Here is a 17,234-nt window from a genome sequence, read left to right as displayed (position 1 = left end):
TGAGCTGCTCAAAGGGCCGTGTAGCTTTGATTAAGTGGGCTCTATCTGGGCGGTAGAACCGAGGCTTGCACTCAGCGCAAGTGCGACAGTTCCTGGTCAGGGACCGAACTTCCTCAATCGAGTAGGGTAAGTTGCGGGACTTTATGAAGTGGAACAGCCGCGTGACCCCTGGGTGGCAGAGGTCATTGTGGAGGGTCTGTAGCCGATCCCCGGTGGCGCTGACACACATCCCTCATGAGAGGGCGTCAGGGGATTCGTTAAGGGCCCCTGGCCGGTAAATGATGTCATACTCGAAGGTGGAGAGCTCGATCCGCCACCTAAGAATCTTATCATTTTTAATCTTCCCCCTCTTTATTATTGAACATAAACGCTACCGACCGCTGGTCGGTAAGTAGGGTGAAGCGTTTGCCGGCTAGGTAGTGGCGCCAGTGGCGCACTGCCTCCACGATGGCTTGGGCCTCCTTTTCTACGGAGGAGTGTCTGATCTCGGGCCCTTGGAGGGTTCTCGAGAAGAAAGCTACGGGCCGCCCCGCCTGGTTGAGGGTGGCCGCCAAGGCAAAGTCAGACGCATCACTTTCCACTTGAAATGGAGTGTTCTCGTCCACTGCCTGTAGCGTGGCCCGCTCAATATCCTGCTTAATGCTTTTGAAGGCGGCATGGGCCTCAGCAGAGAGCGGAAAAGAGGATGCTTTCAAGAGGGGGCGGGCTTTGTCGGAGTAGTTGGGGACCCATTGGGAATAATAAGAAAATAACCCCAGGCACCTTTTCAGGGCTTTGGGAGTGTTGGGCAGGGGCAGCTCCCGTAGGGGGCGCAATCGGTCGGGGTCTGGTCCGATTTCCCCATTCTCCACCACGCTGCCTAGTATGCAGAGGCGCGTGGTGTTGTAAACGCACTTGTCCTCGTTGTAGGTGAGGTTGAGTTTTTGTGCGGTTTTCAGGAACCTTTCGAGGTTCGAGTCGTGATCCTGCTGGTTGTGACCGCAGATGGTGACGTTGTCGAGGTAGGGGAAGGTTGCCTGCAAGTGGTGGTCATCGACCATGCGGTCCATCTCCCTCTGGAAGACCGAGACCCCATTCGTCACCCCAAAGGGAATTGGTAGAGGCGTCCGTTCGCCTCGAAGGCGGTGTACGGGCGGTCCTCTGGTCTGATAGGGAGCTGGTGGTACGCTGACTTGAGGTCGATGGTGGAGAACACCCGGTATTGGGCGATTTGGTTCACCGTTTCTGATATGCGGGGTAGCGGGTAGGCGTCTAGTTGGGTGTACCTGTTGATCGTTTGGCTATAGTCGATCACCATCCGTTTCTGCTCGCTACCCCTTACCACCACCACTTGGGCGCGCCACGGGCTATTGCTGCGTTCAATAATGCGCTCTTTCAGGAGCCTGTCTACCTCGGTCGCGATAAACCACCTGTCCTCCCAGCTGTACCTCCTGCTTTTGGTCGCTATTGGCCGGCAGTTAGGGGTAAGGTTCGCGAATAGCGAAGGCGGCTTTACCTTCAGGGTAGCCAGACCGCACACTGTGAGGGGCGGCTGGGACCCACCGTAATTGAGTGTGATGCTTTGGTGGTAGCACTGGAAATCCAGGCCCAAGATCACGCTCTCACATAGATTCTTCATGATTAATACTTTAAAATTATCGTATACAGTTCCGTTAACGGACAATTGTACCGTGCAGTAACCCATAATGGTCAGTGTCTGGGTTTTATCAGCCATAGAGATGGTACCCCGAGTAGGGACCACCTTTAGGGAGAGTTGTTGTACCAGTTCAGGGTGGATAAAACTCTCCGTGCTTCCACTGTCAATTAAACATTTAACCCTGCACCCGTTTACCTCGATGTCCACCATTGATTTGGATAGCGGGTGCGGTCTGGTCTGGTCCACTGTGACCGATGCCACTGTAGGGCCCTGATCGAGACAAGATGGCGTCCACGCTGTCTGCTCACAAGATGGCGGACCCCACGAGGTCGGGCAAGATGGCGTCCAAGATGGCCGCTCCCACGGCGCACACGCGGCGGTGGCGGGTTTTCCGGTGGGGTTCCCTCTGCACACCTTCCCGAAGTGCCCCTTCTTACCGCACTTAAAGCAGGTGGTGCCTTTCACCGGGCACAGGTTTCTGGTGTGTTTTGGCTGCCCGCAGAAGTAGCAGTTGGGTCCCTGACGCGTCGCGGCTGTCGTAGGGCTTCTGGGGGGAGAGCGGGGCCCCGACGGTGTCGGGCTGCCGGGCGGGGAAGATGCCTTCCAAGATGGCGGCACCCTTGGTGCACACGTGGTGGCGTGGGTGGCGCGGGCTGAAGAGTAGGCGTCCGAGTTTCTCTGGGCCACATCCAGGCATCGTGCTGTGTCCGCAGCCTGTTTCAGGTCCAATCCCGTTTTTTCCAGCAGTCTCTGCCGGATGTAAGTGGAGCTGAGGCCTGTGATAAAGGCATCACGAACAAGCTCGTCAGTGTACACTGCGGCTTTTACATCTTGGCACTTGCACTCTTTGCCAAGCGTTTTCAGGGTGCCTAGGAACTCCTCCACCGATTCCCCAGGTCGCTGTGCGCGAGTGGCGAGCAGATGCCTAGCATACACCTCATTCGTAGGCTGCTGGTAATGTGCCTTTAAGATGTCGCAGGCGGCCGGGTACGTGTCGGCGTCTTGGATGAGGGGGTAAACCCGGTGGCTTACCCAATTCCGCAGAATTCCGAGTTTCATACTCACAGCGTCCGTAGCGTCTTTGACGGCTGCGGAATTGTCCAGGAAGAATTCCATACACATAAACCAGTGTCCGAAGCGTGCCGATGCATCCGAAGCATGCTGGTCCAAATCCAAACGTTCGGGTTTCAAGAGTTGATCCATTGTGTTGAAAATTAAGTCAATAAAATTGATGTGCCTCAATAAATCCAAGACTCGGTGTTAGCGAAACAAAACAAGGCTTTTATTGACTTAGAAGGTAACACACAGAGGAGAATGTATCTTCCATCCAGAGGTCTGCCGTACTGGATGTGCTGCTGGTTGGGCCAGCTTACATAGGAGCCAGGTATGGGCGGAGCCCTACACACAGTACAATACAATGGAAATGAAACTGAAACCAACCACAGTCACAGGCAGAGAAATACTGATGAGTGATGAATGGAATATTTCATCACATCCGTCTTGTGACCCACCCCGTCCTGATTCTCACAGCGGGCTGGGTGTGTGACCGAGCCCCCCACACACACCCAGGATTGTCCCAGGCTCCATACCCGGCCTGTGCTGTGTTAGCCAATCACACAGGAGCTGGTGTGGTACTGAGCCCCACACACACAGACACAGCAAGATCCAAGGTTCCATCCACTCTTTCACTCTCTCTGTCTCTCTCTCTCTCTGTCTCTCTCACTCTGTCTCTCTCTCTGTCTCTCTCTCTCTGTCTCTCTCTCTGTCTCTCCCTCTCTGTCTCTCTCTCTCTGCCTCTCTCTCTGCCTCTCTCTCTGTCTCTCTCTCTCTGTCTCCATCTATCTCTATCTCTCTCTCTGTCTCTCTCTCTCTCTCAGTTCAGTTCAGTTCAGTTCAGTTCAAATGCTTTATTGGCATGAAAGTTTACAGAGAACCATATTGCCAAAGCTTACATAGCAAAAAGGTACAGTTTTCCAACATTCTGTAGGTGTCAATCGATTTGACATTTGTTGGGTACATACAATATTACTTTTAAACAATATTAATTTTAAACAGTCTTTGTACTTCATTTGGTACGTTCAATATTAATTTTAAACAGTCTTAATTTTAAACAGTCCTCAGGTTGTGACATGTTGTTACATATTTGGCCCCAAGGTATGGTCTGTCTCCTTCTCCTAGGACTAATCTCAATTTTGACAGGTCATCCAATTCCTTGAAATCTGGGGTTGTTTGGCTTAGCTTGTTGAATAATATGTTTCTTGATGTGTTGAATTTTTCGCATTTTAGGAGGAAATGCATCTCTGTTTCAACCTCGCCGGCCAGACATTGATCGCATATTCTATTCTCTCTAGGCTGCCAGGATTTCTTGTATCTGCCTTTTTCAATTTCCAGTTGGTGGTCGCTTAGTCTGTACCTGGTGAGGGTCTGTCTCTGTTTTGTGTCTCTGATGGTCGTGAGGTAGTCTGCCAGTTTATATTCTCTTTTTAGGGCCCGGTAACATTCTAATCTGCTTTGGCTTTCGGTTATTTTGTTCCAATGTTCCAGGTAGGTTTCTTTGCATTTTTTAATGATTTGGTTCACTCGGATTGGTGTTTGGACGGCAGTGTTGGTCTGGGACTGGTCAGGGTCCGGCTGAGTACTTAGTTTCAGTAGCAGCTGACTCAGGGGACTTTTTTCTGGGTTTAGCTCTTGGGTCTGAAAGGCTTTGAAATGAAGGGTGTCTGGGGAGCTAGATTTGAGGTGATTTAGGAAGTTTAGTGCTCGTTTTTGGATGTTTATTATCAGTGGGTATCTGCCTAGTTCGGCTCTGCATGCATTTCTTGGCGTTTTTCTTTGGGTGCGAAGGATGCTTCGGCAGAATTCTGCATGTAGGGCTTCTATTGTGTGTTTTTCCCATTTAGTGTAGCTTTGGTGATTTAGCGGGCCCCATACTTCACTACCGTACAGTGCAATGGGCAGGATTATGCTGTCAAATATTTTGAGCCAGATTTTGATTGGGATTTGGATGTTGTAGAATTTTCTTTTTATTGCATATAGGGCTCTTCGTGCTTTTTCTTTTAGTGCATTCACTGCTATGCTGAAGCTCCCTGATGTCTCTCTCTCTCTGTCTCTCTCTCTCTCTCTCTCTCTCTCTCTGTCTCTCTCTCTCTGTCTCTCTCTCTGTCTCTCTCCCTCTCTCTCTCCCTCTCTCTGTCTCTCTCTCTCTCTCTCTCTCTGTCTCTCTCTCTCTCTCTCTCTCTGTCTCTCTCTCTCTGTCTCTCTCTCTGTCTCTCTCTCTCTCTGTCTCTCTCTCTGTCTCTCTCTCTCTCTGTCTCTCTCTCTGTCTCTCTCTCTCTCTCTGTGTCTCTCTCTCTCTCTCTCTCTCTCTGTCTCTTTCTGTCTCTCTCTCTCTCTCTCTCTGTCTCTCTCTCTCTCCCTCTCTCTGTCTCTCTCTCTCTCTCTCTCTCTCAAAATTCAATTCAATTCAATTCAATTCAAATGCTTTATTGGCATGAAAGTTTACAGGGAACCATATTGCCAAAGCTTACATAACAAAAAGTACAGTTTTCCAACATTCTGTAGGTGTCAAACAATTTTGACCTTTGTTGGGTACGTACAATAATACTTTAAACAATATTAATTTAAACAGTCGTTGTGCATCGTTGGGTACATTCAGTATTAATTTTAAACAGTCCTCAGGTTGTGACATGTTACATATTTGGCACCAAGGTATGGTCTGTCTCCTTCTCCCAGGACTAATCTTAATTTTGACAGGTCATCCAATTCTTTGAAATCTCGGGTTGTTTGGCTGAGCTTGTCAAGGGTCTCTCTCTGACTCTCTGTCTCTCTCTCTGTCTCTCTCGCTCTCTGTCTCTCGCTCTCTGTCTCTCTCTCTTTGTTTGTCTCTCTCTGTCTCTCTCCGTCTCTCTCTCTCTCTCTCTCCCCATCTCTGTCTCTCGCTCCGTCTCTCTCTCTCTCTACACTCTGCTGAAGAACCTTCTTGAAACAGGAAGTGGTATTCTCGAACGCTTCGGAGGCTTCCTGTCGCTGGAGCGTAGCGGGGTGGGGTTGGGTGGTTTGAAGAGAGGAGGGGGGTTTTTTGGCAAGCGAAGTGGCTGAACCAATCCGCAGCCTCGCAGAGTTGCGAAAACTCCCGTTGGACAGCCTCTCATTGGCTCCCGTCTCTCTCTCTCCCTCCCTCCCTCCCTCTCGTTCGGTCCCCAGTTTCCTGTCACAGCGGAACTCGAAGAGGGAAAAACAGACGGCACCTTCCTCCCCTTGCCGTGACTCTCTCAGCCGGCCTGCCCTCATTCTCCCTCCCTGTTCCCCCGTTTCTGAGTGGGAGGAGCGTGGTTCGATTAAAGGACCCCTCTTTGCTTCGGCGGACGTTGCCCATCGCACCAGGCCTCAGGAAGGGGCGGGGAGAGAGGAGGAGGAAATGTGGGTGTGAAAGGAAGGGGAGAGGAGCCGGACTCAACCGAGGGGCTTTCTCGGACGCCCGATGACCTGGGGGCAGCAGAAAGGCCGAGATCAGCCATCCAGTGCGCTCAACTGCGCTCCAGCAGACCATTCTCGATGTCGGCCCAACCATAGGCTCCCCAACTCTGCTTCAAGATGAAACGACAGAAAGGCAAAAAGAAAGGGCAGGCCAAGGAACGAGTCTTCGGGTGCGACCTCATCAATCACCTCGAGACATCCGGGCATGAGGGTAAGATCTGGGGGCTTCACCCCCACCATTCGTTGTACAGATATCTCCCTGAGGGAGAGAGGGACTGAGAGACACCAGTCAGTGGACAGATATCTCCCTGAGAGAGAGGGACTGAGAGACACCAGTCAGTGTACAGATATCTCCGTGTGAGAGAGGGACTGAGAGACATCAGTCAGTGTACAGTTATCTCCCTGAGGGAGAGAGGGACTGAGAGACACCAGTCAGTGTACAGATATCTCCCTGAGAGAGAGGGACTGAGAGACACCAGTCAGTGTACAGATATCTCCCTGAGAGAGAGGGACTGAGAGACACCAGTCAGTGTACAGATATCTCCCTGAGAGAGAGGGACTGAGAGACACCAGTCAGTGTACAGATATCTCCCTGAGAGAGAGGGACTGAGAGACACCAGTCAGTGTACAGATATCTCCGTGAGAGAGAGGGACTGAGAGACACCAGTCAGTGTACAGATATCTCCCTGAGGGAGAGGGACTGAGAGACACCAGTCAGTGTACAGATATCTCCCTGAGAGAGAGGGACTGAGAGACTCCAGTCAGTGTACAGATATCTCCCTGAGGGAGAGGGACAGAGAGACACCAGTCAGTGTACAGATATCCCTGAGGGAGAGGGACTGTGAGACACCAGTCAGTGTACAGATAACTCCCTGAGGGAGAGGGGACTCAGAGACACCAGTCAGTGTACAGATATCTCCCTGAGAGAGAGGGACTGAGAGATACCAGTCAGTGTGCAGATATCTCCCTGAGGGAGAGGGGCTGAGAGACACCAGTCAGTGTACAGATATCTCCCTGAGAGAGAGGGACTGAGAGACACCAGTCAGTGTACAGATATCTCCCTGAGGAAGAGGGACTGTGAGACACCAGTCAGTGTACAGATATCTCCCTGAGGGAGAGGGCACTCAGAGACACCAGTCAGTGCACAGATATCTCCCTGAGAGAGAGGGGACTGAGAGACACCAGTCAGTGTACAGATATCTCCCTGAGAGAGAGGGACTGAGAGACACCAGTCAGTGCACAGATATCTCCCTGAGAGAGGGGGACTGAGAGACACCAGTCAGTGTACAGATATCTCCCTGAGGGAGAGGGACTGAGAGAAACCAGTCAGTGTTCAGATATCTCCCTGAGAGAGAGGGACTGAGAGACAACAGTCAGTGTACAGATATCTCCCTGACAGAGAGGGACTGAGAGACACCAGTCAGTGTACAGATATCTCCCTGAGAGAGAGTGGGACTGTGAGACACCAGTCAGTGTACAGATACCTCCCTGAGAGAGAGAACTGAGAGACACCAGTCAGTGTACTGATAACTCCCTGAGGGAGAGGGGCTCAGAGACACTAGTCAGTGTACAGATATCTCCCTGACAGAGAGGGACTGAGGGACAACAGTCAGTGTACAGATATCTCCCTGAGAGAGAGGGACTGAGAGACACCAGTCAGTGTACAGATATCTCCCTGAGAGAGAGAGGGACTGAGAGACACCAGTCAGTGTACAGATACCTCCCTGAGAGAGAGGGACTGAGAGACACCAGTCAGTGTACAGATATCTCCCTGAGAGAGAGGGACAGAGAGACACCAGTCAGTGTACAGATATCTCCCTGAGAGAGAGGGACTGAGAGACACCAGTCAGTGTACAGATATCTCCCTGAGGGAGAGGGACTGAGAGACACCAGTCAGTGTACAGATATCTCCCTGAGAGAGAGGGACTGAGAAGCACCAGTCAGTGCACAGATATCTCTCTGAGAGAGAGGGACTGAGAGACACCAGTCAGTGGACAGATATCTCCCTGAGAGAGAGGGACTGAGAGACACCAGTCAGTGTACAGATATCTCCCTGAGAGAGAGGGACTGAGAGACACCAGTCAGTGTACAGATATCTCCCTGAGAGAGAGGGACTGAGAGACACCAGTCAGTGTACAGATATCTCCCTGAGAGAGAGAGGGACTGAGAGACACCAGTCAGTGTACAGATACCTCCCTGAGTGAGAGGGACTGAGAGGCACCAGTCAATGTACAGATATCTCCCTGAGGGTGAGGGACTGAGAGAAAGCAGTCAGTGTACAGATATCTCCCTGAGAGAGAGGGACTGAGAGACACCAGTCAGTGTACAGATATCTCCCTGAGAGAGAGGGGACTGAGAGACACCAGTCAGTGTACAGATATCTCCCTGAGAGAGCGAGGGACTGAGAGACACCAGTCAGTGTACAGATATCTCCCTGAGAGAGAGGGACTGAGAGACACCAGTCAGTGTACAGATATCTCCCTGAGGGAGAGGGACTGAGAGACACCAGTCAGTGTACAGATATCTCCCTGAGAGAGAGAGGGACTGAGTGACACCAGTCAGTGTACAGATATCTCCCTGAGAGAGAGGGACTGAGAGACACCAATCAGTGTACAGATATCTCCCTGAGAGAGAGGGGAGCGCGAGATACCATTCAGTGTACAGATATCTCCCTGAGAGAGAGGGACTGAGAGACACCAGTCAGTGGACTGATATCTCCCTGAGAGACAGGGATTGAGAGACACCAGTCAGTGCACAGATTTCTCCCTGAGAGAGAGGGACTGAGAGACACCAGTCAGTGTTCCGATATCACCCTGAGAGAGAGGGACTGAGAGACAACAGTCAGTGTACAGATATCTCCCTGAGAGAGAGGGACTGACAGACACCAGTCAGTGTACAGATATCTCCCTGAGAGAGAGGGACTGAGAGACACCAGTCAGTGTACAGATATCTCCCTGAGAGTGAGGGACTGAGAGACACCAGTCAGTGTACAGATATCTCCCTGAGAGAGGGGGACTGAGAGAAACCAGTCAGTGTACAGATATCTCCCTGAGGGAGAGGGACTGAGAGAAACCAGTCAGTGTTCAGATATCTCCCTGAGAGAGAGGGACTGAGAGACACCAGTCAGTGTACAGATATCTCCCTGAGAGAGAGGGACTGAGAGACACCAGTCAGTGTACAGATATCTCCCTGAGAGAGTGGGACTGTGAGACACCAGTCAGTGTACAGGTACCTCCCTGAGAGAGAGGGACTGAGAGACACCAGTCAGTGTACAGATATCTCCCTGAGGGAGAGGGACTGAGAGACACCAGTCAGTGTACAGATATCTCCCTGAGAGAGAGAGGGACTGAGAGACACCAGTCAGTGTACAGATATCTCCCTGAGAGAGGGGACTGAGAGACACCAGTCAGTGTACAGATATCTCCCTGAGAGAGAGGGACTGAGAGACACCAGTCAGTGTACTGATATCTCCCTGAGGGAGAGTGGCTCAGAGACAATACAATACAATACAATACAAATCACTTTATTGGCATGATAAGGTACATCTTATGTTGCCAAAGCATCAAAATACATTTATGGTTGAACACATAAACGCGGTTCCATTCATACAGTGTATAAACAGGTATATCCCTGAGTTTATAAATATATTTTCGCCTTGTTTATATATACTCTTGTCTTAGTTTACTGGTTGTCCCTCTGTTCATGGCAAGCTGTAACATAGTGTGCCGCCAGTGTTACACAGCTTCTCTCCTCCCCCAGTAGGAATGGGAGTTTTTGGTTGTCAGTCAGATTTCTGAATTCAGGGCATATTTGTGAGAATTTTTGATAGAAATTCTCTCTGATGCCCTGATATTTTCCACAGGCTGTGAGGAGAGAGGGACTGAGAGACACCAGTCAGTGTACAGATATCTCCCTGAGAGGGACTGATACACCAGTCAGTGTACAGATATCTCCATGAGAGGGACTGAGAGACACCAGTCAGTGTACAGATATCTCCCTGAGAGAGAGGGACACGGAGACACCAGTCAGTGTACAGATATCTCCCTGTGAGAGAGGGACTGAGAGACACCAGTCATTGTACAGATATCTCCCTGAGGGAGAGGGGCTGAGAGATACCAGTCAGTTTACAGATATCTCCCTGAGGGCGAGGGACTGAGAGACACCAGTCAGTGTACAGATATCGCCCTGAGAGAGAGGGACTGAGAGACACCAGTCAGTGTACAGATATCTCCCTGAGAGAGAGGGGACTGAGAGACACCAGTCAGTGTACAGATATCTCCCTGAGGGAGAGGGACTGAGAGACACCAGGAAGTGTACAGATATTTCCCTGAGAGAGAGGGACTGAGAGACACCAGTCAGTGTACAGATATCTCCCTGAGGGAGAGGGACTGAGAGACACCAGCCAGTGTACAGATATCTCCCTGAGAGAGAAGGACTGAGAGACACCAGTCAGTCTACAGATATTTCCCTGAGAGAGAGGGACTGAGAGACACCATTCAATTTACAGATATCTCCCTGAGAGAGAGGGACTGAGAGACATCTGTCAGTGTACAGATATCTCCCGAGAGAGAGGGAATGAGAGACATCAGTCAGCGTACAGATATCTCCCTGAGAGAGAGGGACTGAGAGACACCAGTCAGTGTACAGATATCTCCCTGAGGGAGAGGGACTGAGAGACACCAGTCAGTGTACAGATATCTCCCTGAGAGAGAGGGACTGAGAGACACCAGTCAGTGTACAGGTATCTCCCTGAGAGAGAGGGACTGAGAGACACCAGTCAGTGTACAGGTATCTCCCTGAGAGAGAGGGACTGAGAGACACCAGTCAGTGTACAGATATCTCCCTGAGAGAGAGGGACTGAGAGACACCAGTCAGTGTACAGATATCTCCCTGAGATAGAGGAACTGAGAGACACCAGTCAGTGTACAGATATCTCCCTGAGAGAGAGGGACTGAGAGACACCAGTCAGTGTACAGATATCTCCCTGAGAGAGAGGGACTGAGAGACACCAGTCAGTGTACAGATATCTCCCTGAGAGAGAGGGACTGAGAGACACCAGTCAGTGTACAGATATCTCCCTGAGATAGAGGGACTGAGAGACACCAGTCAGTGTACAGATATCTCCCTGAGAGACACCAGTCAGTGTACAGATATCTCCCTGAGAGAGAGAGGGACTGAGAGACACCAGACAGTGTACAGATATCTCCCTGAGAGAGAGGGACTGAGAGACACCAGTCAGTGTACAGATATCTTCCTGAGAGAGAGGGACTGAGAGACACCAGTCAGTGTACAGATATCTCCCAGACAGAGAGAGACTGAGAGACACCAGTCAGTGCACAGATATCTCCCTGAGAGAGAGGGACTGAGAGACACCAGTCAGTGTACAGATATCTCCCTGAGAGAGAGGGTCTGAGAGACACCAGTCAGTGTACAGATCTCTCCCTGAGAGAGAGGGACTGAGAGACACCAGTCAGTTTACAGATATCTCCCTGAGAGAGAGGGACTGAGAGACACCAGTCAGTGTACAGATATCTCCCTGAGAGAGAGGGGACTGAGAGACACCAGTCAGTGTACAGATATCTCCCTGAGAGAGAGGGACTGAGAGACACCAGTCAGTGTACAGATATCTCCCTGAGAGAGAGGGACTGAGAGACACCAGTCAGTGTACAGATATCTCCCTGAGAGAGAGGGACTGAGAGGCACCAGTCAGTGTACAGATATCTCCCTGAGAGAGAGGGACTGAGAGACACCAGTCAGTGTACAGATATCTCCCTGAGAGAGAGGAACTGAGAGACACCAGTCAGTGGACAGATATCTCCCTGAGAGAGAGGGACTGAGAGACACCAGTCAGTGTACAGATGTCTCCCTGAGAGAGAGGGACTGAGAGACACCAGTCAGTGTACAGATATCTCCCTGAGAGAGAGAGGGACTGCGAGACACCAGTCAGTGTACAGATACCTCCCTGAGTGAGAGGGACTGAGAGACACCAGTCAATGTACAGGTATCTCCCTGAGGGTGAGGGACTGAGAGAAAGCAGTCAGTGCTTTGATAACTCCCTGAGAGAGAGAGGGGCTGAGAGACACCAGTCAGTGTACAGATATCTCCCTGAGAGAGAGGGACTGAGAGACACCAGTCAGTGTACAGATATCTCCCTGAGAGAGAGGGGACTGCGAGATACCATTCAGTGTACAGATATCTCCCTGAGAGAGAGGGACTGAGAGACACCAGTCAGTGTACAAATATATTCCTGTGGGAGAGAGGACTGAGAGGCACCAGTCACTGTACAGATATCTCCCTTAGTGAGAGAGGGACTGAGAGACACCAGTCAGTGTACAGATATCTCCCCGAGAGAGAGAGACTGAGAGACAGCAGTCAGTGTACAGATATCTCCCGGAGAGAGAGGGGACTGGGAGTCACCAGTCAGTGTACAGATATCTCCCTAAGGGAGAGGGACTGAGAGACACCAGTCAGTGTACAGATATCTCCCTGAGGGAGAGGGACTGAGAGACACCAGTCAGTGTACAGATATCTCCCTGAGAGAGAGGGACTGAGAGACAACAGTCAGTGTACAGATATCTCCCTGAGAGAGAGGGACTGAGAGACACCAGTCAGTGTACAGATATCTCCCTGAGAGAGTGGGACTGAGAGACACCAGTCAGTGTACAGATATCTCCCTGAGAGAGAGAGGGACTGAGAGACACCAGTCAGTGTACAGATATCTCCCTGAGAGAGAGGGGACTGAGAGACACCAGTCAGTGTACAGATATCTCCCCGAGAGAGAGGGACTGAGAGACACCAGTCAGTGTACAGATATCTCCCCGAGAGAGAGGGACTGAGAGACACCAGTGAGTGTACAGATATCTGCATAAAAGAGAGGGACTGAGAGACACTAGTCAGTGTGCAGATATCTCCCTGAGAGAGAGGGACTGAGAGACAACAGTCAGTGTACAGATATCTCCCTGAGAGAGAGGGACTGAGAGACACCAGTCAGTGTACAGATATCTCCCTGAGGGAGAGGGACTGACAGACACCAGTCAGTGTACAGATATCTCCCTGAGAGAGTGGGACTGAGAGACAACAGTCAGTGTACAGATATCTCCCTGAGAGAGAGAGAGACTGAGAGACACCAGTCAGTGTACAGATATCTCCCTGAGGGAGAGGGACTGAGAGACACCAGTCAGTGTACAGATATCTCCCTGAGATAGAGGGACTGAGGGACACCAGTCAGTGTACAGATATCTCCCTGAGAGAGAGGGACTGAGAGACACCAGTCAGTGTACAGATATCTCCCTGAGAGAGAGGGACTGAGAGACAACAGTCAGTGTACAGATATCTCCCTGAGAGATGGACTGAGAGACACCAGTCAGTGTACAAATATATTCCTGTGGGAGAGAGGACTGAGAGGCACCAGTCACTGTACAGATATCTCCCTTAGTGAGAGAGGGACTGAGAGACACCAGTCAGTGTACAGATATCTCCCCGAGAGAGAGAGACTGAGAGACACCAGTCGGTGTACAGATATCTCCCGGAGAGAGAGGGGACTGAGAGACACCAGTCAGTGTACAGATATCTCCCTAAGGGAGAGGGACTGAGAGACACCAGTCAGTGCACTGATATCTCCCTGAGGGAGAGGGGCTGAGAGATACCAGTCAGTTTACAGATATCTCCCTGAGAGAGAGGGACTGAGAGACACCAGTCAATGTACAGATATCTCGCTGAGAGAGAGAGACTGAGGGACACCAGTCAGTGTACAGATATCTCCCTGAGAGAGAGGGACTGAGAGACACCAGTCAATGTACAGATATCTCCCTGAGAGTGAGGGACTGAGAGACACCAGTCAGTGCACAGATATCTCCCTGAGAGAGAGGGACTGAGAGACACCAGTCAGTGCACAGATATCTCCCTAAAAGAGAGGGACTGAGAGACACCAGTCAGTGTTCAGATATCTCCCTGAGAGAGAGGGACTGAGAGACAACAGTCAGTGTACAGATATCTCCCTGGCAGAGAGGGACTGAGAGACACCAGTCAGTGTACAGATATCTCCCTGAGAGAGAGGAACTGAGAGACACCAGTCAGTGTACAGATATCTCCCTGAGAGAAAGGGACAGAGAGACAACAGTCAGTGTACAGATATCTCCCTGAGAGAGAGGGATTGAGAGACACCAGTCAGTGTACAGATATCTCCCTGAGAGAGAGGGACTGAGAGACACCAGTCAGTGTACAGATATCTCCCTGAGAGAGAGGGACTGAGAGACACCAGTCAGTGTACAGATATCTCCCTGAGAGAGAAGGACTGAGAGACACCAGTCAGTGTACAGATATTTCCCTGAGAGAGAGGGACTGAGAGACACCATTCAATTTACAGATATCTCCCTGAGAGAGAGGGACTGAGAGACACCAGTCAGTGTACAGATATCTCCCTGAGAGCGAGGGACCGAGAGACACCAGTCAGTGTACAGATATCTCCCTGACAGAGAGAGGGACTGAGAGACACCAGTCAGTGTACAGATATCTCCCTGAGAGAGAGGGACTGAGGGACACCAGTCAGTGTACAGATATCTCCCTGAGAGAGACGGACTGAGAGACATCTGTCAGTGTACAGATATCTCCCGAGAGAGAGGGAATGAGAGACACCAGTCAGTGTACAGATATCTCGCTGAGAGAGAGGGGACTGAGAGACACCAGTCAGTGTACAGACATCTCCGTGAGAGATAGGGACTGAGAGACACCAGTCAGTGTACAGATATCTCCCTGAGAGAGAGGGACTGAGAGACACCAGTCAGTGTACAGATATCTCCCTGAGGGAGAGGGACTGAGAGACACCAGCCAGTGTACAGATATCTCCCTGAGAGAGAAGGACTGAGAGACACCAGTCAGTCTACAGATATTTCCCTGAGAGAGAGGGACTGAGAGACACCATTCAATTTACAGATATCTCCCTGAGAGAGAGGGACTGAGAGACATCTGTCAGTGTACAGATATCTCCCGAGAGAGAGGGAATGAGAGACATCAGTCAGCGTACAGATATCTCCCTGAGAGAGAGGGACTGAGAGACACCAGTCAGTGTACAGATATCTCCCTGAGGGAGAGGGACTGAGAGACACCAGTCAGTGTACAGATATCTCCCTGAGAGAGAGGGACTGAGAGACACCAGTCAGTGTACAGGTATCTCCCTGAGAGAGAGGGACTGAGAGACACCAGTCAGTGTACAGGTATCTCCCTGAGAGAGAGGGACTGAGAGACACCAGTCAGTGTACAGATATCTCCCTGAGAGAGAGGGACTGAGAGACACCAGTCAGTGTACAGATATCTCCCTGAGATAGAGGAACTGAGAGACACCAGTCAGTGTACAGATATCTCCCTGAGAGAGAGGGACTGAGAGACACCAGTCAGTGTACAGATATCTCCCTGAGAGAGAGGGACTGAGAGACACCAGTCAGTGTACAGATATCTCCCTGAGAGAGAGGGACTGAGAGACACCAGTCAGTGTACAGATATCTCCCTGAGATAGAGGGACTGAGAGACACCAGTCAGTGTACAGATATCTCCCTGAGAGACACCAGTCAGTGTACAGATATCTCCCTGAGAGAGAGAGGGACTGAGAGACACCAGACAGTGTACAGATATCTCCCTGAGAGAGAGGGACTGAGAGACACCAGTCAGTGTACAGATATCTTCCTGAGAGAGAGGGACTGAGAGACACCAGTCAGTGTACAGATATCTCCCAGACAGAGAGAGACTGAGAGACACCAGTCAGTGCACAGATATCTCCCTGAGAGAGAGGGACTGAGAGACACCAGTCAGTGTACAGATATCTCCCTGAGAGAGAGGGTCTGAGAGACACCAGTCAGTGTACAGATCTCTCCCTGAGAGAGAGGGACTGAGAGACACCAGTCAGTTTACAGATATCTCCCTGAGAGAGAGGGACTGAGAGACACCAGTCAGTGTACAGATATCTCCCTGAGAGAGAGGGGACTGAGAGACACCAGTCAGTGTACAGATATCTCCCTGAGAGAGAGGGACTGAGAGACACCAGTCAGTGTACAGATATCTCCCTGAGAGAGAGGGACTGAGAGACACCAGTCAGTGTACAGATATCTCCCTGAGAGAGAGGGACTGAGAGGCACCAGTCAGTGTACAGATATCTCCCTGAGAGAGAGGGACTGAGAGACACCAGTCAGTGTACAGATATCTCCCTGAGAGAGAGGAACTGAGAGACACCAGTCAGTGGACAGATATCTCCCTGAGAGAGAGGGACTGAGAGACACCAGTCAGTGTACAGATGTCTCCCTGAGAGAGAGGGACTGAGAGACACCAGTCAGTGTACAGATATCTCCCTGAGAGAGAGAGGGACTGCGAGACACCAGTCAGTGTACAGATACCTCCCTGAGTGAGAGGGACTGAGAGACACCAGTCAATGTACAGGTATCTCCCTGAGGGTGAGGGACTGAGAGAAAGCAGTCAGTGCTTTGATAACTCCCTGAGAGAGAGAGGGGCTGAGAGACACCAGTCAGTGTACAGATATCTCCCTGAGAGAGAGGGACTGAGAGACACCAGTCAGTGTACAGATATCTCCCTGAGAGAGAGGGGACTGCGAGATACCATTCAGTGTACAGATATCTCCCTGAGAGAGAGGGACTGAGAGACACCAGTCAGTGTACAAATATATTCCTGTGGGAGAGAGGACTGAGAGGCACCAGTCACTGTACAGATATCTCCCTTAGTGAGAGAGGGACTGAGAGACACCAGTCAGTGTACAGATATCTCCCCGAGAGAGAGAGACTGAGAGACAGCAGTCAGTGTACAGATATCTCCCGGAGAGAGAGGGGACTGGGAGTCACCAGTCAGTGTACAGATATCTCCCTAAGGGAGAGGGACTGAGAGACACCAGTCAGTGTACAGATATCTCCCTGAGGGAGAGGGACTGAGAGACACCAGTCAGTGTACAGATATCTCCCTGAGAGAGAGGGACTGAGAGACAACAGTCAGTGTACAGATATCTCCCTGAGAGAGAGGGACTGAGAGACACCAGTCAGTGTACAGATATCTCCCTGAGAGAGTGGGACTGAGAGACACCAGTCAGTGTACAGATATCTCCCTGAGAGAGAGAGGGACTGAGAGA

The 17,234-nt window shown here is 50.9% G+C and overlaps 1 protein-coding gene across 1 annotated transcript in view; it reads left to right on the top strand.

Annotated features, from left to right (window-relative positions):
- Positions 1 to 5,779: 5,779 nt before the first annotated feature.
- LOC147087090 (rho GTPase-activating protein 30-like) overlaps positions 5,780 to 17,234 on the top strand; it is a 75,617-nt gene continuing 64,162 nt past the window's right edge. Inside the window, exon 1 of the mRNA XM_085978041.1 lies at positions 5,780 to 6,323. Coding sequence (XP_085834167.1) covers positions 6,230 to 6,323 — 94 coding nt within the window. The 5' untranslated portion in view covers positions 5,780 to 6,229. The remainder of the gene's footprint in view (positions 6,324 to 17,234) is intronic.

The sequence above is a fragment of the Somniosus microcephalus genome, unplaced genomic scaffold (assembly GCF_052327205.1).
Source record: "Somniosus microcephalus isolate GS21.2 unplaced genomic scaffold, FLI_Smic_1.0 unresolved_chr6, whole genome shotgun sequence".
Classification (NCBI taxonomy): Eukaryota; Metazoa; Chordata; class Chondrichthyes; order Squaliformes; family Somniosidae; genus Somniosus; species Somniosus microcephalus.
Note: the sequence above shows the minus strand (reverse complement) of the source record. Positions and strands in the feature narration are given on the sequence as shown.